At 42.1% G+C, this 23,602-nt stretch overlaps 2 protein-coding genes across 4 annotated transcripts; both read right to left on the reverse strand.

Annotated features, from left to right (window-relative positions):
* Positions 1-1,628: 1,628 nt before the first annotated feature.
* LOC310699905 (ovomucoid-like) lies at positions 1,629-5,223 on the reverse strand. The gene is made up of 4 exons (XM_083488584.1): positions 5,104-5,223; positions 4,190-4,218; positions 3,177-3,286; positions 1,629-1,821 (listed from the first exon to the last, which is right to left on the reverse strand). The coding sequence occupies exons 1-4, from the start codon at positions 5,156-5,158 to the stop codon at positions 1,767-1,769; spliced, it is 249 nt and encodes an 82-aa protein (XP_083344710.1). The 5' UTR covers positions 5,159-5,223; the 3' UTR covers positions 1,629-1,766.
* Positions 5,224-7,648: 2,425 nt separating this feature from the next.
* On the reverse strand, positions 7,649-22,112 carry LOC310699904 (ovomucoid-like). 3 transcript variants are annotated; one of them, XM_083488581.1, is made up of 4 exons: positions 14,077-14,210; positions 9,934-9,962; positions 9,184-9,293; positions 7,649-7,879 (listed from the first exon to the last, which is right to left on the reverse strand). In XM_083488581.1, the coding sequence occupies exons 1-4, from the start codon at positions 14,129-14,131 to the stop codon at positions 7,825-7,827; spliced, it is 249 nt and encodes an 82-aa protein (XP_083344707.1). In that variant the 5' UTR covers positions 14,132-14,210; the 3' UTR covers positions 7,649-7,824. The 3 variants fall into 3 exon arrangements, with proteins under 3 accessions (XP_083344707.1, XP_083344709.1, XP_083344708.1); XM_083488583.1 differs by lacking the exons at positions 9,184-9,293; positions 9,934-9,962; positions 14,077-14,210 and adding exons at positions 17,581-17,690; positions 18,980-19,008; positions 21,991-22,112 and having other exon boundaries at positions 7,769-7,879; XM_083488582.1 differs by lacking the exons at positions 7,649-7,879; positions 9,184-9,293; positions 9,934-9,962; positions 14,077-14,210 and adding exons at positions 16,018-16,233; positions 17,581-17,690; positions 18,980-19,008; positions 21,991-22,112.
* Positions 22,113-23,602: the final 1,490 nt, after the last annotated feature.

Below are 23,602 nucleotides of genomic sequence, written 5' to 3' on the forward strand. Positions count from 1 at the left end.
TTCCACTGGTTACGATGAGGTATGGCATCTCTTCCATGTATTTATGGAGGTTTCTGCAGCCTTGATGATGAAATCTCCCAATTTCTGAGAAATATTTACACATGCAAATGTGATTATACAGGACTGCAATGTTTTCTGCCAGTTTTAATGGTTTCCCTTAAGTGCACATTCCCCGTATGTGCAAGAAATATTTGGCAACCAGATCCTTAGGAAATACGGCTTCTGATGCAATGATGACATTGCTGTTACAGGTCACCAAAAATGAGGTACAAACAAAACAGTTTTAGAAATTCTGGGATTCTTTTGACCAAAGGCAATCATTTTAGCATAAAGAAAAACAAAGGAGCCTTACTCGTTCAGCATGTAAGTCATAAAATGAGGTATTGTTGTCCCAGAAAGCAATACAAACACATTATATACGTCAAACACTTTTATTATCTTCAATTATTTAAAACCACAGAAGTGGAAAACAAGCAGAGAGAAAACAAGATTTGCTTGATAGGAGAAAACAAGCCATGAATGTACATATGGCGTGAGCATCTTGGATTTCCATTGTTTGAGGCCATTTTCTTCTGAATACAAGTTACTGGGAAAACAGCAGGTGGGTCCAGTGTTTTTACCCTCAGGTCCTGCTTGCAGGCATCTCATAGGTATCTGGTTGTCAGCTGTGAGAACAGGATGCTGGGACAGAAGAGACACGGGCATGATCCCACATCTTGGCCAATTTTGGAAACAAGAAGCTGGCAGGAGAAGGTCTGGACCTTGGGTCTGGAGAGTTTGGAGGGTTCCAAATCTTGGCAGAGCTATGTCCCACTTTGTCGCTCAAAGGAGCTTCCCCTGATCCTATGCATTTTTACTCAGCATTAAGCCTTATGAAGTAAGGATTCTCTTTCAAGGAAGAGTGAATAGGATTGAAGCCTGACACTTTATCAGATGTTATCACAACATGGGGGTACTTCCTGCCATTCCCTGCCATAAGCGGATATTCTGATGAGCAGTTGAGTTGCCTTCCAGTGGAAAAGGCTGAAGGATGGACACTATTTTTTCTGCTCTGTTGAGATTTCCTTGTGGAACAATACCTGTGAAATTGAGGAGCTCTTCTGCCTTTCTCTCTCACAAAAACAAGATGGCTGCTGCCTCTCAAAGATGTCCTGAATGAACTGGGCAACTGGGCATATGCACCCAGGTGGGGAAAGCAAGGAGGAGAGAAATCCCATTTCATTAACATTAATTCATATGATGGCAACTGAATTTTCAATGTGTACGTTTCTCTTATTTCTCTCTCTGTTTTTTTTATTTTCTTCTATTAAAAATCAATAGAAAAGAAATGTATCATGTCAGGGGGGTGGGTCCTAGTCTCAGTCTCTAATTACCTGGCTTTGTACAGGTGTTTTTGGGGGAGTTTTTAATCTGCAGAACTCAATTGCCAGAACTCAGAAATGTCATAGTCGAACGGGAGAAGATTCTGCTGATTGTTTGACTCACTTCCTTGATTGTGCGTTATTAGTAAGAAACTTCAACACCAATCTCTCGTCCAAATCATATAATATTTTATAGAATAGATAATACACAAATAAATGTATGGAGAGCTTGATAATGTTGTGGAGCTTATTTATTGATAAACTGAATTAAGATGTTGCGAGATATTCAATGGCTCACAGAGCATAAGCAAAGCGAAGAATCGATTTTTTTTTGTAGTGATGCAATGAGTGAAGCTTGAATAGAAATGGGACTTCGTTTGCAGATGTTTCATAGTCTTGTGCATCTTAAGCTTTTTTGCATTTTCCGAAGTATTTCAGTTTCAGCTTTCTTCCACTTTTGCTGATGAGAGAAAAAGAAGTAAATAAATATGAGAATTTGTAAGATGCAACTTTCATTATAACTCCTTAAAGAGAAATACTACATAGGTGGGAAAGCTTATGCCATAATTGCTATGTGTCTTGGGAACGGGAAAGGGCTGAGGAAGAATCCGGTCAGAGACCCTGGAAAATTATTTCCCGTCAGGCTAGCCGATATTGAGCAAGATGGACCAAAGCACTTTTCAGGTTTACCACATTGGGGAAGATTCCCCTTCTCCAGCCTTCACTGTACATCTGTGTCAAACTTCTCTAGCAGCAAATATTCAGACTTTTACCTAGTGCAATTTCAAGATCCACATTAAGGAAACACCTAGTGTAGGCCTTTGTTACCTTCAGAATAATGTTCTTATTACCCCTGATTCCCTGGTGAGGATTTTTGTTATTTTTCTTCTGGGCCAACCCTACTACCTTTGGTGTTGTGTCTGGTGTTGTGGGATGGGATAAGTGTTGGGATGCTCCTAAGGAATTGAGGGCAATTGGTAAGCCCCCAGCTGCCCCCAACCCACGGGCCAACATGCCGGTCGAACTCCAGTCCTTTGTGCAGCATGAATCTGCGACCCAGAGCTTCAGAAGTTCAGAAGCTGGACACACAACTCAGCAGACTAAACACACAGCAGAAGTGGCAGGGAGAGGCTGTGTAAAGCATATTTACAAGCAGTTTATTCAGCATACACCAGGACAAAAGGAAAAACATGTCTTCTCCCCTTCATGTCCAAAAACAAGCAGCTTAAGCAATAGCTACACACAAACGGAAGTTCCCAGCAAGTTGTGCTGGAGTGTAAACAGGCATGTGACACACAACAGTCATGCCTGTTCCTCTTAAGGTGGAATGGAATATTCTAACAGATAGAGCCGTTTGGGGATATTTCCCCTCCCCAACCCCCTGGATCGCTCTTAGCAGCAGCAACAAGAGTGTCAGGAGGGTGGTGCATGTGAATAGCCCGCCCAAGCCACTCCATCTTCAAATCAGGGCTACCTACAGATTAGCTCCGCTCACCATGTTCCTTTGGGCCTCATAAGCAACACAAAACTCAGGGCCATGGGCTAGAACCCCACATTGTGCAAAATGATTCCAGCACTGCCCAGGGGGTGTGTGTCCCCCCCCACTTGACTTTCCCTTCTATATGGGTGCTGATTCTCAATATCATTTTATTTCGTTTATTTACATCTCACCATGCTTAGTGAAAATATAATCATTTACTTTTTAACTTCCAACAAAGATGTCTGAGAGGGAAAAAAAGATTCCTGCACTCCAGGAGGTTGGACTACATGACTCTCGGGGTCCCTTCCAACTGCATTATTCTATGATATACTCACAAATATGCATTGCAGAAGTCACACTGGTTGCCATAGGTCTCACCATCAGAACCGCAGTGGGGACGTTTCTCGAAGATGCATGCTGGGTTTGGATGCCCTTTGCAATATTCCTGAAGATGAAGGACACAACACTTTTAAAGGTCCTCCCCACTTAACCTTTGGACTGCCTTTCTGATTATGACATGATTCATAATGAGGCAAAGATGAGGAATGCAAATGACAATTCAACAAGTGTTGTATTAAGGTGTGCATTCAAGCACAGGAAATGCTGGTTTATTGTCCTGGCAAGCAGGGAATTGTGTGATAATGTTGTTCTCTATTCATCCTAAGTTCCGACTCACGGGGGTTGAAACCTGTCAAATTGTAGATCGTCGGTGCTAGGGATTTCATGCAAGACACCTTAAAGTTTAAAATATTGCAGGGTTAGAACAGGCACAAAGTTTTTCACACTGCCAAACAAAATTTGCAGGCATGGTAGTCCCTTCAGAGAAGATTAATCCTGCCAGATTGCGAGTGGGCAGCTCCAGGGGTTTCATGCTAGACACAATTAACGGTTGATTTTGCAAATAAATACTTATAAAAAACACACAGTGAGTGCCTGAATTCATGACAGTGGCTAAATAATATGTCTGCAAGGTTGGGCGGTCTGTCTAGTAATAACAGAATAACCCCAGTAGGCTACAACAGAACACAAGCTGAGACTTTCTTACAAATTGTGGGTAGCAACTGGAACTAATAATAATTCCACCGCCTTTTTTAAAAAAAGGAATGGGACTAGAGATGTGAAATCCTGAGGAAAAACCCAGCTCTTGTATGTTATATTTGTGTCGATGTGTTTTTGTTGTCTGTATTATAAATTCTGTTTTAAAAATTCACACACACACACACGCGTGCACACACACACATAAACACACAGAGAATATTTTAAAATTCTACAAGAAATATAAATTCACTTATCTTAACTCCATGCTACTTCCATGTTCTATCATAAGAATAAATGATTTCCCACTTACCTCTTCAAATGATGCTTTCACAACAACATCTGGATGCAAAACACAGAAAATGTGAAAATGATTTAGCAAATCCGTATGCTGAATAATAGTCCATTTGATAACATTTATTTCTAGTAACCGAAAAGTGGGATGCATTGTATCTTGTACAACCTATGTTATCCTAAAAGTGCCTTGGCAATATGCAATTTCCTTTAAATGCCACTGAGCATGGATAGGAAGACAATCAAATCAATGGGAAATGGTTCAGTCCGTTAACTACACTAAATACAAATAACTGTGTATACTGGTTTAGTCCATAACTAACTGGGACCCAGTTCTGTTGATTTCCCTTGAATGCCTGGCTGTGGTGCTTTGCGTGTTTAGAATCATGGCTAGGTCCACTTTTTATGTCACAAGAGCCACGTGGAGACCATGAAGAACGGAGGGTACATGGTAGCTTCAGGGGGCATTAGTGTTTCGAGCCTCAGCTTTCAAAAAGGCTCCTATTGTGTGAATAGTGGTGGGCGCCTTGTGTAGTGTAGAGCCCTGATGGAGAGTACCTTTATTTGATAGAGTAAATCTCACATAGCAAGACATTCATTCTGGCTCTTCCTGCCATGTATAATTTCATATAGGAGGAACTTTGAGAACAGACATGTTTCAGTGTTCAAAAGAATGAGAGAAAGGAAAGGTGTGTGTGTGTTGGGGAGATGTGTGTCCCCGTCCTTAGTGTCCCTATGATTGACCACAATGTCCCCTCCTTCCTTTAGCTTTCAGACAGCGAACACCATGGTTTGCAAGGAGATTTTAACTGGATTTGGCCACCACAGGTGGAGCCTTCCTACACTCATTTGAAGGCATAAATAGTCTATGGACTGTTTGGTCCCTACACCTCTCCAAGAAAGAGAAATTTTGCAATATGAAATATGACTTACCTGAGTACAAAAAGAAGACCACCAGAGTCAGGAGGAGAAAGCTGCCTGGCCTCATGATGCTGCTGGTGGGTTTAGTTCTGTCTGCCTCTTAGTGTTTTTCCAAGCAGTAGATGCTTCTCAGATTTCACTGGCTGCAGTGAGGTCTCAACTCCTGCTATATAGACGTCATTGTGGCACCAATGATGAAATCTCCCAGTCTCAAGAAATATTTACATGTGGAAATAGGACATTACAGAGGGCAGCAATGTGATGTACAATGCATAACAGTTCCCTTCCTCTGCAGAAACAAGGGACATGCAAGAGTATGTGGTAACCAGTAACTTAGGAAGTTGCATGCAAAGTAGCTTGTCTTGACCATAAGCCAAAGCAAGGCTGAAAAAAAGACTCCAATGATAAATTGCATGTCATATAGTATTTGTCAAAAAATAATTTATTACACGGACTCCTAGCCAACACTGATTTTAGATATATATATTGCAGGGGTGGGGAGTTTAGATGTGGCTATCATGAAATCCTATGGAACAAGTCTAACTCGTTCAACTTGTAAGCTATAAAATAAAACAGGTATTGTAAAGGTCGTCCAAGGAAGCAGTACAAACACGTTATATACGTCAAACACACCTATTATCTTTAATTATTTGAAAACCCCAGAAGTGGAAAACAAGCACAGAGAAAACAAGATTTGCTGATAAGAGAAAACAAGCTATCAATGTTTGGCGTGAGCATCTTGGATTTTCATTGTTTGAGGCAATTTTCTTCTGAATACAAATTACTGGAAAACAGAAGGTGGGTCCAGTGTTTTTGCCCTCAGGTCCTGCTTACAGGCATCCCATAGGTATCTGGTTGTCAGCTGTGAGAACAGGAGGCTGGGACAGAAGAGACATGGGCATGATCCAGCAGGGGTATTCTTGTGTTCTTCCGATGCTCAGATTATTATCTCAAGGTCATCTTCATCATTTTCCAATTCTCTTTGAAGCAGTATATTGTCATAGATTTAAGGGGGGGCTCCCTTAAACCCTAGAAATGACTATATGCTAGGATTTTGATTAATTGGGATATGGATTAAAATACAAGTTGATCTGCCAGACAGAGAATTCCTGGACTTTCATATCCAAACCAGCCTGGTTGGCTTAGTGAAGAGCAAACCTGTTAACATGACAAAAGGCCAACAAGGAGGAATCCACGATGGGGATGTTAACAAGGTGATGGAGTGTATGTTTGAGGTGACAGGAAAAGGAAGTCTGGAAGTAAAGGATGCTGGGGGGAATAAGAAGCAGGAAAAAGAACAGGGATCCATCTTGGGAAGACTGGCTGAAGGCTGCCTTCGCTGCTGTGGGGTACAAGTCCCTCTTGAAATGCCCATAATTGTAATATCTGGACTCCCTCCATGCAGATTGAAGGTGTACATAGCTTAAGAAAACATATTTCTTAAAGCCAAGACAGTATCCTCCGCATCCTCAATTCTCCAAAGAAACAGAGACCCTGTGTGGGCGCCTGGACCCCATTGCAGAGAAAGGGGCAGGCATTCGGCTTTTGTAGCAATAGTCATTCTCTTGAGATCACAGTGGTTTGGAAAGATCTTGATACTTCTAAAAAGAAGGATGATGCAACCATCATTCAGCAAAACGTTAGAACTAAGGAGTCGCACCTACAATTGTGAGGTGTGAATTCTGTCTCATCTCCCTCCTAATCACTGCAGCATCTCTCTCCAACTTATCCCTTCGCTTATTAGCCACCCATGTATAGTCCACACCAACATCCCCTCTCCATTCATCAGACTAGCAGTTCTCTGCCCAATTTCCCTCATAAGTTTGGGTGTCTTTTACATGATACATCTTGGCCAATTGTGGAAACAAGAAGCTGACAGAAGAAAGTCTGGACCCTGGGTTCAGAAAGTTTGGAGGTTTCCAAATCTTGGCAGAGCTATGTCCCACATTTTCCCCCAGAGGCTCTTCTCCTGATCCTAAGCATTAAGCCTTATGAAGTAAGGATTTGCTTTCAAGGAAGAGTGAATTGGATTGAAGCCTGACACTTTATCAGATGTTTGCACAACATGGGGCTACTTCCTGCCATTCCCTGCCATAAGCAGATACTCTGATGAGCAGTTGAGTTGCCTTCCAGTGGAAAAGGCTGAAGGATGGACACTATTTTTTCTGCTCTGTTGAGATTTCCTTGTGGAACAATACCTGTGAAAGTGAGGAGATCTTGAATGGCGTATATCAATTCATATGATGGCAACTGAATTTTCAATGTGTACTTTTCTCTTATTTCTCTGTCTGTTTTTTTTTATTTTCTACTATTAAAAATCAATAGGGAAAAAAAAAAGAAATGTATCATGGCAGGGGTATGGGCTTTTTTAATCTGCAGAAATCAATTGCCAGAAGTCAGAAATGTCATAGTTGAAAGGGAGAAGATTCTGCTGATTGTTTGACTCAGTTCCCTGATTGTGCGTTATTAGTAACAAACTCCAAGACCGATTTCTTGCCCAAATTACATAATAATTTTAAGCATAGATAATACATAAATAAACGAATGGAGAGTTTGATAATGTTGCTGAGCTTATTTATTGATAAACCGAATCAAGATGTTGCAAGATATTCACTGGCTCACAGAGGATAAGCAAAGAGAAGAATGGATATTTTTTCTTTTGTGGTGATGTGATGAGCGAAGCTTAAAGAGAAATGAGATTTCTTTTGTAGATGTTTCATAGTCTTGTGCATCTTAAGCTTTTTGGCATTCTCCATAGTATTTCAGTTTCAGCTTTCCTCCACTTTTGCTGATGAGAGAAAAAGAAGTAAATAAATATGAGAATTTGTAAGATGCAACTTTCATTATAACTCCTTAAAGAGAAATACTATATAGGTGGGAAAGCTTATGCCATAATTGCTATGTGTCTTGGGAACGGGAAAGGGCTGAGGAAGAATCCGGTCAGAGACCCTGGAAAATTACTACCCGTCAGCCTAGCCGATATTGAGCAAGAGGGACCAAAGCACTTTTCAGGTCTACCACTTTGGGGAAGATTCCCCTTCTCCAGCCTTCACTGTACATCTGCGTCAAACTTCTCTAGCAGCAAATATTCAGACTTTTACCTAGTGCAATTTCAAGATCCACATTAAGGAAACACCTAGTGTAGGCCTTTGTTACCTTCAGAATAATGTTCTTATTACCCCCTGATTCCCTGATGAGGATTTTTGTTATTTTTCTTCTGGGCCAACCCTACTACCTTTTGTGTTGTGTCTGGTGTTGTGGGATGGGATAAGTGTTGGGATGCTTGTAAGGAATTGAGGGCAATTGGTAAGCCCCCAGCTGTCCCCAACCCACGGGCCAACATGCCGGTCGAACTCCAGTCCTTTGTGCAGCATGAATCTGCGACCCAGAGCTTCAGAAGTTCAGAAGCTGGACACACAACTCAGCAGAGTAAACACACAACAGAAGTGGCAGGGAGAGGCTGTGTAAAGCATATTTACAAGCAGTTTATTCAGCATACATCAGGACAAGAGGAAAAACATGTTTTCTCCCCTTCATGTCCAAAAGCAAGCAGCTTAAGCAATAGCTACAGACAAACAGAAGTTCCCAGCAAGTTGTGCTGGAGTGTAAACAGGCATGTGACACACAACAGTCATGCCTGTTCCTCTTAAGGTGGAATGGAATATTCTAACAGATAGAGCCCGTTTGGGGATACTTCCCCTCCCCATCCCCCTGGATCGCTCTTAGCAGCAGCAACAAGAGTGTCAGGAGTGTGGTGCATGTGAATAGCCCTCCCAAGCCACTCCATCTTCAAATCAGGGCTACCTACAGATTAGCTCCACTCACCATGTTCCTTTGGGCCTCATAATTAACACAAAACTCAGGAGAGGGGTGTCCCCCCACTTGACTTTCCCTTCTACATGGGTGCTGATTCTCAATATCATTTTATTTCGTTTATTTACATCTCACCATGCTTAGTGCAAATATAATCATGTACTTTTTAACTTCCAACAAAGATGTCTGAGAGGGAAAAAAATATTCCTGCACTCCAGGAGGTTGGAATACATGACTCTTGGGGTCCCTTTAGACTGCATGATTCTTTGATATACTCACATATATGCATTGCAGAATTCACACTGGTTGCCGTAGGTCTTGCCATCAGAACCACAGTGGGGACGGTATTCCAAGGTGCATCCTGGTTTTAGATACCCTTTGCAATATTCCTGAAGACAAAGGACACAACAGTTTTAAAGCTCCTCCCCACTTAACCTTTGGACTGGAAGGCCTTTCTGATTATCACATGCCTAAGAAAGAGGCAAAGATGAGGAATGCAAATGACAATTCAACAAGTGTTATATTAAGGTGTGCATTAAAGCACAGAGAAATGCTGATTTATCGTCTTGGCAAGGAGTGAATTGTGTGATAAAGTTGTTCTCTATTCATCCCAAGTTCCCACTTGGGACATATGTTTTGGTGACATGGTAAGGCCCCATTGCGGGGGCTTAAACCTGTCAAATTGTAGATCATCAGTGCCTGGGATTTCATGCAAAACACCTTTAAAGTTTAAAATATTGCAGGGTTAGAACAGGCACAAAGTTTTTTCAAACTGCGAAACAAAATTTGCAGACATGGTAGTCCCTTCAGAGAAGATTAATCCTGCCAAATTGTGAGTGGGCAGCTCCAGGCGTTTCATGCTAGACACATTTAATGCTTGTTTTTGCAAATAAATAAACATTCAGAGAGAGAGAGAGAGAGAGAGAGAGAGAGAGAATATTTTAAAATCCACAAGAAAAATAATTTCACTTATCTTAACTCCACGCTACTTCCATGTTCTATCATAAGAATAAATGATTTCCCACTTACCGCTTCCCATGTTGCTTTCACAACAACATCTAGATGCAAAACACAGAAAATGTGAAAATTATTTAGAAATTCCATATGTTGAATAATAGTCTATTTGATAACATTTACCCCTTCATGGATCACTGCCTTGCTGTGGTGAAGGGGCTTGAATAACTCAGAGAAGCTATGAGCTATGCCATGCAGGGCCACCCAAGATGAACAGGTCATAGTGGAGAGTTTTGACCAAACGTGATCCACCTGGAGCAGGAACTGGCAAGCCTCTCCAGTATCCCTGCCAAGAAAACTCCATGGACAAAGACAAAAGGCATATAAAAGTTATGACGCTGGAAGATGAGCCCCTCAGGTCAGAAGGCGTCCAACATGCTACTGAGGAAGAGCGGAGGGCAAGTACAAGTAGATTCAGAGCTGATGAAGCAGCTGGGCCAAAGCTGAAAGGACGCTCAGTTGCGGATATGCCTGGAAGCAAAAGGAAAGTCCAATGCTGTAAAGAAAAATATTGCATAGGAACCTGGAATGTAAGAACCATGAACCTTGGTAAGTTGGATGTGTTCAAAAATGAGATGGCAAGAATAAATATTGACATCCTTGGCATCAGTGAACTAAAATGGACGGGAATGGGAGAATTCAGTTTGGATGACCATCATATCTACTACTGTGGGCAAGAATCCCGTAAAAGAAAAAAAGTGGCCCTCATAGTCAACAAAAGAGTGGCAAAAGCAGTATTGGGATGCAATCTCAAAAATGATAGAATGATCTCGATACGAATCCAAGGCAGACCTTTTAACATCACAATAATCCAAGTTTATGCACCAACCACTGGTGCTGAAGAAACTGAAAATGACCAATTCTACGAAGACTTACAACACCTTATAGAATTTACACCAAAGAAGGATGTTCTTCTCATTATAGGGGATTGGAATGCTAAAGTAGGGAGTCAAGAGATAAAAGGAACAAGTGGCAAGTTTGGCCTTGGAGTTCAAAACGAAGCAGGGCAAAGGCTAATAGAGTTCTGCCAAGAGAACAAGCTGGTCATCACAAACACTCATTCCAACAACACAAGAGACGACTCTACACATGGACATCACCAGATGGGCAGCATCGAAATCAGATTGATTATATTCTCTGCAGCCAAAGATGGAGAAGCTCTATACAGTCAGCAAAAATAAGACCTGGAGCTGACTGTGGCTCAGATCATCAGCTTCTTATAGCAAAATTCAAGCTTAAACTGAAGAAAGTAGGAAAAACCACTGGGCCAGTAAGATACAATCTAAGTCAAATCCCTTATGAATACACAGTGGAAGTGAGGAACAGGTTTAAGGATTTAGATTTGGTGGACAGAGTGCTGGAAGAACTATGGATAGAGACTCGCAACATTATACAGGAGGCAGCAACGAAAACCATCCCAATGAAATGGAAATGCAAGAAAGCAAAGTGGCTGTCCAACGAGGCCTTACAAATAGCGGTGGAGAGAAGGCAAGCAAAATGCGAGGGAGATAGTGAAAGATACAGGAAATTGAATGCAGAGTTCAAAAAAATAGCAAGGAGAGACAAGAAGGCCTTCTTAAAAGAGCAATGCAAAGAAATAGAGGAAAACAACAGAATGGGAAGAACCAGAGATCTGTTCAAGAAAATTGGAGAGATGAAAGGAACATTTCGTACAAAGATTACCATAATAAAAGACAAAAGTGGAAAGGACCTAACAGAAGCAGAAGACATCAAGAAGAGGTGGCAAGAATACACAGAGGAATTATACCAGAAAGATAAGGATGGCTCGTACACCCCAGGTAGTGTGGTTGCTGACCTTGAGCCAGACATCCTGGAGAGTGAAGTCAAATGGGCCTTAGAAAGCGCTGCAAATAACAAGGCCAGTGGAAGTGATGGTATTCCAGCTGAACTATTAAAAATTTTAAAAGATGATGCTATTAAGGTGCTACACTCAATATGCCAGCAAGTTTGGAAAACTCAGCAGTGGCCAGAGGACTGGAGAAGATCAGTCTACATCCCAATCCCAAAGAAGGGCAGTGCCAAAGAATGCTCCAACTACCGCACAATTGCACTCATTTCACACGCTAGCAAGGTTATGCTTAAAATTCTACAATGAAGGCTCAAGCAGTATATGGACCGTGAACTCCCAGAAGTGCAAGCTGGATTTCGAAGAGGCAGAGGAACCAGAGACCAAATCGCAAACATGCGCTGGATTATGGAGAAAGCTAGAGAGTTCCAGAAAGACATCTACTTCTGCTTCATTGACTATGCAAAAGCCTTTGACTGTGTCGACCACAGCAAACTATGGCATGTTCTTAAAGAAATGGGAGTGCCTGATCACCTCATCTGTCTCCTGAGAAATCTCTATGTGGGACAAGAAGCTACAGTTAGAACTGGATACGGAACAACTGATTGGTTCAAAATTGGGAAAGGAGTACGGCAAGGCTGTATATTGTCCCCCTGCTTATTTAACTTATATGTAGAATTCATCATGCGAAAGGCTGGGCTGGATGAATCCCAAGCCGGAATTAAGATCACCGGAAGAAATATCAACAACCTCAGATATGCAGATGACACAACCTTGATGGCAGAAAGTGAGGAGGAATTAAAGAACCTTTTAATGAGGGTGAAAGAGGAGAGCGCAAAATATGGTCTGAAGCTCAACATCAAAAAAACGAAGATCATGGCCACTGGGCCCATCACCTCCTGACAAATAGAAGGGGAAGAAATGGAGGCAGTGAGAGATTTTACTTTCTTGGGCTCCATGATCACTGCAGATGGTGACAGCAGTCACGAAATTAAAAGACGCCTGCTCTTTGGAAGAAAGGCAATGGTAAACCTAGACAGCATCTTAAAAAGCAGAGACATCACCTTGCCAACAAAGGTCCGTATAGTTAAAGCCATGGTTTTCCCAGTAGTGATGTATGGAAGTGAGAGTTGGACCATAAAGAAGGCTGATTGCCAAAGAATTGATGCTTTTGGATTATGGTGCTGGAGGAGACTCTTGAGAGTCCCATGGACTGCAAGAAGATCAAACGCATCCATTCTTAAGGAAATTAGTCCTGAGTGCTCACTGGAAGGACAGATCGCGAAGCTGAGGCTCCAATACTTTGGCTACCTCATGAGAAGAGAAGACTCCCTGGAAAAGACCCTGATGCTGGGAAAGATGGAGGGCACAAGGAGAAGGGGACGACAGAGGACAAGATGGTTGGATAGTGTTCTCGAAGCTACCAGCATGAGTTTGACTAAACTGCGGGAGGCAGTGGAAGAGAGAAGTGCCTGGCGTGCTCTGGTCCATGGGGTCACGAAGAGTCGGACACAACTAAATGACTAAACAACAACAATTTCTAGGAACTGAAAAGTGAGATGCATTGTATCTTTTACATCCTATGTTATCCTAAAAATGCATCTATAATTTGCCTTGGCAATATACAATTTCCTTGAAATGTCACTGAGCATGGATAGGAAGACAATCAAATCAATGGGAAATGGTTCAGTCCGTTAACTACACTAAATACAAATAACTGTATATACTGGTTTAATCCATAAACTAACTGGGACCCAGTTCTGCAGATTTCCCTTGAAAGCCCGGCTGTGGTGCTTTGCGTATTTAGAATCATGGCTAGGTTCACTTTTTATGTCAGAAGAGCTACGTGGAGATCATGAAGAACGGAGGGTACATGGTAGCTTCAGGGGGCATTAGTGTTTCGAGCCTCAGCTTTCAAAAAGGCTCCTATTGTGGTGGGCGCCTTTTGTAGTGTAGAGCCCTGGTGGAGAGTATCTTTATTTGATAGAGTAAATCTCACATAGCAAGACATTCATTCTGGTTCTTTCTAGCATGTATGATTTCATATAGGAGGAAGCTTGAGAACAGACATGTTTCAGTGTTCAAAAGAATGTAGGAAGGTTCAAGTGTGTGTGTGTTTTGGGGGGATGTGTGTCCCTGCCTCCAGTGTCCCTATGCTTAACAGCAATGTCCCCTCCTTCCGTAAACTTTCAGAAAGCGAACACAATGGTTTGCAGGGAGATTTTAACTGGATTTAGTCAACACAGGTGAAGCCTTCTTACACTCATCTGAAGACACAAATAGTCTATGGACTGTTTGGTCCCTACACCTCTCCAAGAGAGAGAAATTTTGCAATATGAAATATTACTCACCTGAGTACAAAAAGAAGACCATCAGAGTGAGGAGGAGAAAGCTGCTTGGCTTCATGGTTTTGCTGGTGGGTTTGGATCTGTTGGTCTCTTAGTGCTTTTCCAAGCAATAGATGCTTTTCAGATTCCACTGGTTATGGATGAGGTCTGGTATCTCTTCCATGTATTTATGGAAGTTTCTGCAGCCTTGATGATGAAATCTCCCAACTTTTGAGAAATATTAACACATGCAAATGTGATTACACAAGACTGCAATGTCTTGTACCAATTTTAATGGTTTCCCTTTCAATGTACATTCCACGTGTATGCAATAAACATTTGGCAACTGGTTCCTTAAGAAATACGGCCTTCTAGTGGGATGATGACATTGCAGGTCACAAGAAATGAGGTACAAACAAATCAGTTTTAGAAATGTTGGGATTCTTTTGATCATAGGCAATTGTTTTAGTGTAAAGAAAAACAAAGGAGCCTTACTCGATCAGCATGTAAGCCATAAAATAAAAGAGGTATTGTTGTCCCAGAAAGTAATACAAACACATTATATACGTCAAACACTTATTATCTTTAATTGATTAAAACCACAGAAGTGGAAAACAAGCACAGAGAAAACAAGATTTGATGATAGGAGAAAACAAGCCATGAATGTATGGCGTGAGAATCTTGGATTTCCATTGTTTGAGGCCATTTTCTTCTGAATACAAGTTACTGGGAGAACAGAAGGTGGGTCCAGTGCTTTTGCCCTCAGGTCCTGCTTGCAGGCATCCCATAGGTATCTGGTTGTCAGCTGTGAGAACAGGATGCTGGGACAGAAGAGACATGGGCACGATCCCATATCTTGGCCAAATTTGGAAACAAGAAGCTGGCAAGAGAAAGTCTGGACCTTGGGTCTGGAGAGTTTGGAGGGTTCCAAATCTTGGCAGAGCCATTCCCCACTTTGTCGTTCAAAGGAGCTTCCTCTGTTCCTATGTATTTTTACTCAGCATTAAGCCTTATGAAGTAAGGATTCTCTTTCAAGGAAGAGTGAATAGGATTGAAGCCTGACACTTTATCAGATGTTATCACAACATGGGGGTACTTCCTGCCATTCCCTGCCATAAGCAGATACTCTGATGAGCAGTTGAGTTGCCTTCCAGTGGAAAAGGCTGAAGGATGAACACTATTTTCTCTGCTCTGTTGAGATTTCCTTGTGGAACAATACCTGTGAAATTGCGGAGCTCTTCTGCCTTTCTCTCTCACAAAAACAAGATGGCTGCTGCCTCTAAGAGAAGTCCTAATGAACTTGACAACTGGGCATATGCAGAACAGGATAATGGACCTGGTGGCCCATTGGCCTGATCCAGCAGCTGCTTCTTACATTCCCCTTGTGCAGCAGAACGCTCTCCCTTTCTCTCTTCTCCTTTGCATAGCCTAACCTGCCCTAGAGATTTTCCAAATCCAGCAGAGCAACATAGGCGACACTGTGGGACACCCAGGTGGGGAAAGCAAGGAGGAGAGAAATCCCATTGCATTAACATTAATTCTTCTGCTGGCACAATGATGTAGCTGGGTACCCACTTGAATGGCATATATCAATTCATATGATGGCAACTGAATTTTCAATGTGTACTTTTCTCTTATTTCTCTGTCTCTTTTTTATTTTCTTTTACTAAAAATCAAAAGAAAAGAAAGGTATTATGACAGGGGGTGGGTCCTAGTCTCAGTGTCTAACTAATCACCTGTCTGTGTACAGGTGTGTTTTTTGGGTTTTTTAATCTGCTGAACTCAATTGCCAGAAGTCAGAAATGTCATACTCGAAAGGGAGAAGATTCTGCTGATTGTTTGACTCAGTTCCCTGATAGTGCGTCATTAGTAACAAACTTCAAGACCTATCTCTTGCCCAAATCATATAATATTTTTAAGAATAGATAATACACAAATAAATGTATGGAGAGTTTGATAATGTTGCTGAGCTTATTTATTGATAAACCGAATCAAGATGTTGTGAGATATTCACTGGCTCACAGAGGATAAGCAAAGAGAAGAATGGATTTTTTTTTGTGTGGTGATGAGTGAAGCTTAAAGAGAAATGGGACTTCTTTTGTAGATGTTTCATAGTCTTGTGCATCTTAAGCTTTTTTGCATTTTCCATAGTATTTCAGTTTCAGCTTTCTTCCACTTTTGCTGATGAGGAAAAAAGAAGTAAATAAATAGGAGAATTCGTAAGATGCAGCTTTCATTATAACTCCTTAAAGAGAAATACTATATAGATGGGAAAGCTTAGGCCATCATTGCTATGTGTCTTGGGGACGGGAAAGGGCTGAGGAAGAATCCTGTCTGAGACCCTGGAAAACAGCTTCCTATCAGCCTAGCCAATATTGATCACGAGGGACTAATGCTCTTTTCAGGTCTACCACTTTGGGGAAGATTCCCCTTCTCCCGCCTTTATCGTACATCTGTGTCAAACCTCTCTAGCAGCAAATGTTCAGACTTTTACCTAGTGCAATTTCAAGATCCACATTAAGGAAACACCTAGTGTAGGCCTTTGTTACCTTCAGAATAATGTTCTTATAACCCAATGATAAGGATTTTTGTTATTTTTCTTCTGGGCCAACCCTACTACCTTTTGCGTTGTGTCTGGCCTTGTGGGATGGCAATAGTGTTGGGATGCTCCTAAGGAATCAGGGACTATTGGCAAGCACCCAGCTGGCCCTAGCCCACGGGCCAACATGCCGGCCGAACTCCAGTCCTTTGTGCAGCATGAATCTGTGACCCAGAGCTTCAGAAGTTCAGAAACTGGGCATGCAACTCAGCAGAGTAAACGCACAACAGAAGCGGGAGGGAGAGGCTTTGTAAAGAATATTTACAAGCAGTTTATTCAGCATACATCAGGACAAGAGGAAAAACATGTCTTCTCCCCTTCGTGTCCAAAAGCAAGCAGCTTAAGCGATAGCTACACACAAACGGAAGTTCGCAGCGAGCTGTGCTGGAGTGTAAACAGGCATGTGACACACAACAGTCATGCCTGTTCCTCTTAAGATGGAATGGAATATTCTAACAGATGGAGCCCATTTGGGCCTATTTCCCCTCCCCACCCCCCTGGATCACTCTTAGCAGCAGCAGCAAGAGTGTCAGGAGGGTGGTGCATGTGAATAGCCCTCCCAAGCCACTCCATCTTCAAATTCAGGGCTACCTACAGATTAGCTCTGCTCACCATATTCCTTTGGGCCTCATAAACAAGACAAAACTCAGGGCCATGGGCTAGAACCCCACATTGTGCAAAATGATTCCAGCACTGCCCGGGGGTGTGTGTCCCCCCCCGCTTGACTTTCCCTTCTACATGGGTGCTGATTCTCAATTTCTTTTTATTTCATTTATTTACATCTCACCATGCTTAGTGAAAATATAATCAAGTACTTTTTAACTTCCAACAAAGATGTATCAGGGGGGAAAGGATTCCTGCATTCCAGGAGGTTGGAATACATGACTCTTGGGGTCCCTTTAGACTGCATGATTCTTTGATATACTCACATATATGCATTGCAGAAGTCACACCGGTTGTCATAGGTCTCGCCATCAGAACCGCAGTGGGGACGTTTCTCAAAGATGCATGCTGGGTTTGGATGCCCTTTGCAATATTCCTGAAGACGAAGGATACAACACTTTTAGAGGTCCTCCCCACTTAACCTTTGGACTGCAAGGCCTTTCTGATTATGACATGCCTAATAATGAGGCAAAGATGAGGAATACACCAAGTGTTATATTCAGTTATGCATTCAAGCACAGGAAATGCTGATTCATCGTCCTGGCAAGCAGGGAATGGGTGATAATGTTGTTCTCTATTCATCCCAAGTTCCCTCTTGGGGCATGTGATTCGGTGACATGGTAAGGCCCCATTGTGGGTGCTTAAACTTGTCAAATTATAGATTGTCGGTGCCAGGGATTTCATACAAGACACCTTTAAAGTTTAAAATATTGCAGTGTTAGAACAGTGTTTTTCACACTGCCAAACAAAATTTGCAGACACGGTAGTCCCTTCAGGGAAGATTACCGTATTTTTCATCCCATAGGACACACTGGCCCATAGGACGCACCTAGTTTTTTTGGGGGGAAATAAAGGGGGGGAAATTCCCTTTATTTCCCCCCCCAAAACCAGGTCGGAGAATCCAAACCAGGTGGGGAACCAGCGGGATGGCGGCGCTGCGCCTCCCCGCTGTCCCCTGAGCTTGTGGGGCTGCCTGATGTCTGCCCGAAGTGCGGGGCGCTCTGCTTCAGAGCTCCCCACGCTCCGTGCAGCAGGCTGCTATCCACAGCCTAGGGAGCCCTGTGGGAACTCCAAGCTTCAGTGAAAGCCTGCATTCGCCCCATAGGACGCACACAGATTTCCCCTTCATTTTTGGAGGGGAAAAATTGCATCCTATAGGGTGAAAAATACGGTAATCCTGCCAGATTATGAGTGGGCAGCTCCAGGGGTTTCATGCTAGACACATTTAACAGTTGTTTTTGCAAATAAATGCTTAAAAAAACACACACAGTGTGTGCCTGGATTCATACGACAGTGGCTAAATAATATGCCTGCAAGGTTGGGAGGTCTGTCTAGTAATAACAGAATAACCCCAGTAGGCTACTACAGAACACAAGGTGAGACATTCTTACAAATTGTGGGTAGCAACTGGAACTAATAATAATTCCACCGCTTTTTTTAAAAAAAGGGATGGGACTAGAGATGTGAAATCATGGGGGAAATCCAGCATTTGTATGTTTTATATGTGTTGATGTGTTTTTGTTGCCTGTATTATAAATTCTATTTTAAAAATTGACACACACACACAGAAAATAATTTAAAATTCCACAAGAAATATAAATTCACTTATCTTAACTCCATGCTACTTCCATGTTCTATCATAAGAATAAATGATTTCCCACTTACCGCTTCCCATGTTGCTTTCACAACAACATCTAGATGCAAAACATAGATAATGTGAAAATGATTTAGCAAATCCATATGTTGAATAATAGTCCATTTGATAACATTTATTTCTAGTAACCGAAAAGTGGGATGCACTGTATCTTGTACATCCTATGTTATCCTAAAAGTGCCTTGGCAATATGCAATTTCCTTTAAATGTCACTGAGCATGGATAGGAAGACAAGCAAATCAATGGGAAATGGTTCAGTCTGTTAACTATAATAATTACAAATAACTGTATATACTGGTTTAGTCCATATCTAACTGGGACCCAGTTCTGTTGATTTCCCTTGAATGCCTGGCTGTGGTGCTTTGTGTGTTTAGAATCATGGCTAGGTCGACTTCCGGGGTGGCACCTCCGGCAATGGCGGACTCCCTCTGAAACTGAGGGACAAGCTCCGCACGAAACGGGTCTTTCCCGCTACGGCGAAGCGGGGACCCTTTAGAAATCACAGGCGGATGAAGCCTGTGACCCTGGGACTCGGCGGGCACCCTTAGTGCCCCCCCAACCCACAAAGGAGCTCAATAACGGGCCCCAAAGCGAAGAGGAGGAAGTGGTGTGGTGCTGAGAGTCTACCGCTATTTCCGTGGAGCGAAGCTGCACAGCCGTTGCCGGAGAGCGCTGCCTTCTTCTTGGACAATTTGGACTTTAAAAACAACCACTGTGAGTACCTAAACTCGGGAAAATCGAACCACAATTTAAGGAACTGGGAAAAGAAAGGAATTGGACTCAAAAAGGCACTACAATTCGGTACTGAAACGGGAAGGTCTAACAGGAAGTCAACCTTCCTTTTTTTGTAGTCTGAACAAAGCAAAGACAAAGTAAACTAGAGTTTTGAAAACTATTTTAAAGGAGTGGATTTCATCATCTAAAATAGCTGAACCCCCCCTTCGGCAGCAGGAGAAGAAGGGGGTGCTTTCTTTGGACTGTTTTATCCTGCAGAAGTAAGTTTAAAATAAAGTAATTTTCTGCCGTCCTGACCCAGGGAGCGGGGTGTCAGGACTGACGTTTGAAGCTCATTGACCACGACAGAAGCTGTTTGACAGATAGCTAAAAGAAGAAAAAAAGCTGCGATTCCACTGTTTCTTTTTGTAACTTTAAACTAACAACGATTGACAAAGTATTTAAAAGTAAAAGAAACTTTGGGGCTGGATTTGTAACAGAAGTTTTCCCTCTAGGGGGAGATAGTGAAACTGTAACTAGGGATTTTCCAGCCGTTACAGTATAACCTGTGGGAATTGAATGGTGACCTTGAAGGACAATGTACTCAGAAATGTTGTTGTGCGCTTTTCTCAAAACAAATGCTCTACTGGAAGAATTTCATGAGGGAATGAATTTGATGACTGACTTGGTTGGGAACCTTAAGCAGACTGTGGGAAATCTTGGACAGGCAGTAGAAAAAGGTATGGAGTTTACCCAGGATTTATACCAAGATTGTGCCTTGTTAGAACAGAAGAAAGAAGAGGATTCTGCTGAACCTGGGGAGTCAGAAATGGAGCCACAGACGGAGGTTGCGGCCCTGCAGGAACATGAATATTTGGAATTGGCAACTGGCTTTCGAAAAAATCAGACTCGGAAAGAAGAAGTTTGGATCGAACTGGAAATTGGGGTTGGATGGACCCCCCTGAGCAGGGACATATGGACTTTCCGAGTCTGGTAGTGGACTGTGAGAGGTTTGGAGATATGGGGATTCCAAAGTCTGGAGGGGCTTTGAAACATGCTTTTAAGTACTACATGGAGCTCAGTTTGGACTGTGGAAAAGGGACCTTTTGGTTGGAAGGAGGCAAAAGCATTATTAAATTGGAGATTACACGAGTGAAAAGAAAATATGAAGAAAAACAGTGGAAGGGATGTGGAAGAGATTTAAGAGCCTCGGATATTAGGTCACCAGGTTAATGTGCCAGTTCAATGGACAAATGGACTGACGAACCCGGGACCTGGGGGATGGGACGTTGGATGAAGATTTTCTTTTTTTCCTTCCTATTTTTTGTTATTAGGATTATTCTACATAATTGATGAATACTAGATGGATGGATGAAATGAAATTGCTTGGCTCTGGTATAAAAGTTTAAGGGATTAGGAAAGAATATAATGGTTAAGAGAAGTTACTAAAAAAAAGATTTAGGTTAAGGTTTTTATAGGACAATGAGGAGAATAGAGTAAGGTAATGTAATGAAAGATTAGAATAGGGTAAAAACTTGATGGTAAGGATGTGCTGAACTGACAAATTGAACTGGAATACAAAAAAGGGAGGTTTGAGGAGGTCTGGGAAAATAAGTGTATGGAAGATATGTTATGAAAATTAATGTGTTTTTAACTGTTTTTATTTTGTATGTTTTTATTTTTTGTATTTTCTTTTTTCCCCACTTTTCTTGTTATAACTTGGAAAACTCTAATAAAATATCTTAAAAAAAAATATAGAATCATGGCTAGGTCCACTTTTTATGTCACAAAAGCCACATGGAGACCATGAAGAAAGGAGGGTACATGGTAGCTTCAGGGGGCATTAATATCTCAAGCCTCCATTTTCAAAAAGGCTCCTATTGTGTGAATAGTGGTGGGTGCCTTGAGAAATGTAGAGCCTTGATGTAGAGTATCTTTATTTGATAGAGTAAATCTCACATAGGAAGACATTCATTCTGGCTCTTCCTGCCATGTATAATTTCATATAGGAGGAACTTGGAGGACAGACATGTTTCAGTGTTCAAAAGAATGAGAGAAAGGTACAAGTGTGTGTTTTGGGGGGATGTGTGTCCCTGTCCTTCATGTCCCTATGTTTGACCACAATGTCTCCTCCTTCCTTTCGCTTTCAGACAGCGAACACCATGGTTTGCAAGGAGATTTTAACTGGATTTAGCCACCACAGGTGGAGCCTTCCTACACTCATTTGAAGGCATGAATAGTCCATCGATTGTATGGTCCCTACACCTCTCTGAGAAAGAGAAATTTTGCAATATGAAATATGACTCACCTGAGTACAAAAAGAAGACCATCAGAGTGAGGAGGAAAAAGCTGCCTGGCTTCATGATGCTGCTGGTGAGTTTAGTTCTGTCTGCCGCTTAGTGTTTTTCCAAGCAGTAGATGCTTCTCAGATTTCTCTGGCTGCAGTGAGGTCTGGACTCCGTCCCTAAATATATAGACATCATTGTAGCACCAATGATGAAATCTCCCAGTCTCAATAAATATTTACATGTGGAAATAGGACATTACAGAAGGCAGCAATGTGATGTACAATGCATAACAGTTCCCTTCCTCTGCAGAAACAAGGGACATGCAAGAGTATGTGGTAACCAGTAGCTTAGGAAGTTGCATGCAAAGTAGCTTGTCTTGACAATAAGCCAAAACAAGGCTGAAAAAAAGACTCCAGTGATAAATTGCATGTCATATAGTATTTGCCAAAAAATAATTTATTACATGTACTCCTAGCCAACACTGATTTCAGATATAAATATTACGGGGGTGGGGAGTTTAGAGGTAGCTATCAGGAAAACCCATGGATAGAGCCTTACTGGTTCAACATGTAAGCTATAAAATAAAAGAGGTATTGTAAAGGTTGTCCAAGAAAGCAATACAAATATGTTATAGAAGGCAAACGCACCGATTATCTTTAACTATTTGAAAACCACAGAAGTGTTGCTACCACTTGGCAGAGAAAGGGGCAGGCACTCGACTTTGGTAACAATATTCATTATATGTGATTTGGAAAGATCTTGATACTTCTAAAAAGAAGGATGATGCAACCTTCATTCAGCAAAACTATAGAACTAAGGAGTCGCACCTACAATTGTGAGGCATTAATTCTGTCTCATCTCCTTCCTAACCACCACAGCATCTCTCTCCAACCCTTATGCCTTTGCTTATTAGCCACCCATGTATAGTCCACACCAACATCCCCTCTCCATTCACCAGACCAGCAGTTCTCTGCCCAATTTCCCTTATATGTTTGTATGTGTTTTACATGATAGATCTTGGCCAATTTTGGAAACAAGAAGCTGGCAGGAGAAAGTCTGGACCTTGGGTTCAGAGAGTTTGGAGGTTTCCAAATCTTGGCAGAGCTATGTCCCACTTTTCCCCTCAGAGGCACTTCTCCTGATCCTAAGCATTAAGCCTTATGAAGTAAGGATTCTCTTTCAAGGAAGAGGGAATAGGATAGAAGCCTGACACTTTATCAGATGTTTGCACAACATGTGGGTACTTCCTGCCTTTCCCTGCCATAAGCGTATATTCTGATGAGCAGCTGAGTTGCCTTCCAGTGGAAAAGGCTGAAGGATGGACACTATTTTCTCTGCTCTGTTGAGATTTCCTTGTGGAACAATACCTGTGAAAGTGAGGAGCTCTTCTGCTTTTCTCTCTCACAAAAACAAGATGGCTGCTGCATCTCAGAGATGAATGAACTTGGCAACTGGGCATATGCAGAACAGGATGATGGATCTGGTGGGCCATTGGCCTGATCCAGCAGCTGCTTCTTATGTTCCCCTTGGGCAGCAGAACCGTCTCCCCTTCTCTCCTTCTCCTCCTTCTCCTCCTCCTCCTCCTCCTCTTCCTCCTCCTCTGCATAGCCTAACCTGGCCTAGGGATTTCCA

The sequence above is a fragment of the Podarcis liolepis genome (assembly GCF_965112155.1).
Source record: "Podarcis liolepis genome assembly, chromosome: 2".
NCBI classification, from domain to species: domain Eukaryota; kingdom Metazoa; phylum Chordata; class Lepidosauria; order Squamata; family Lacertidae; genus Podarcis; species Podarcis liolepis.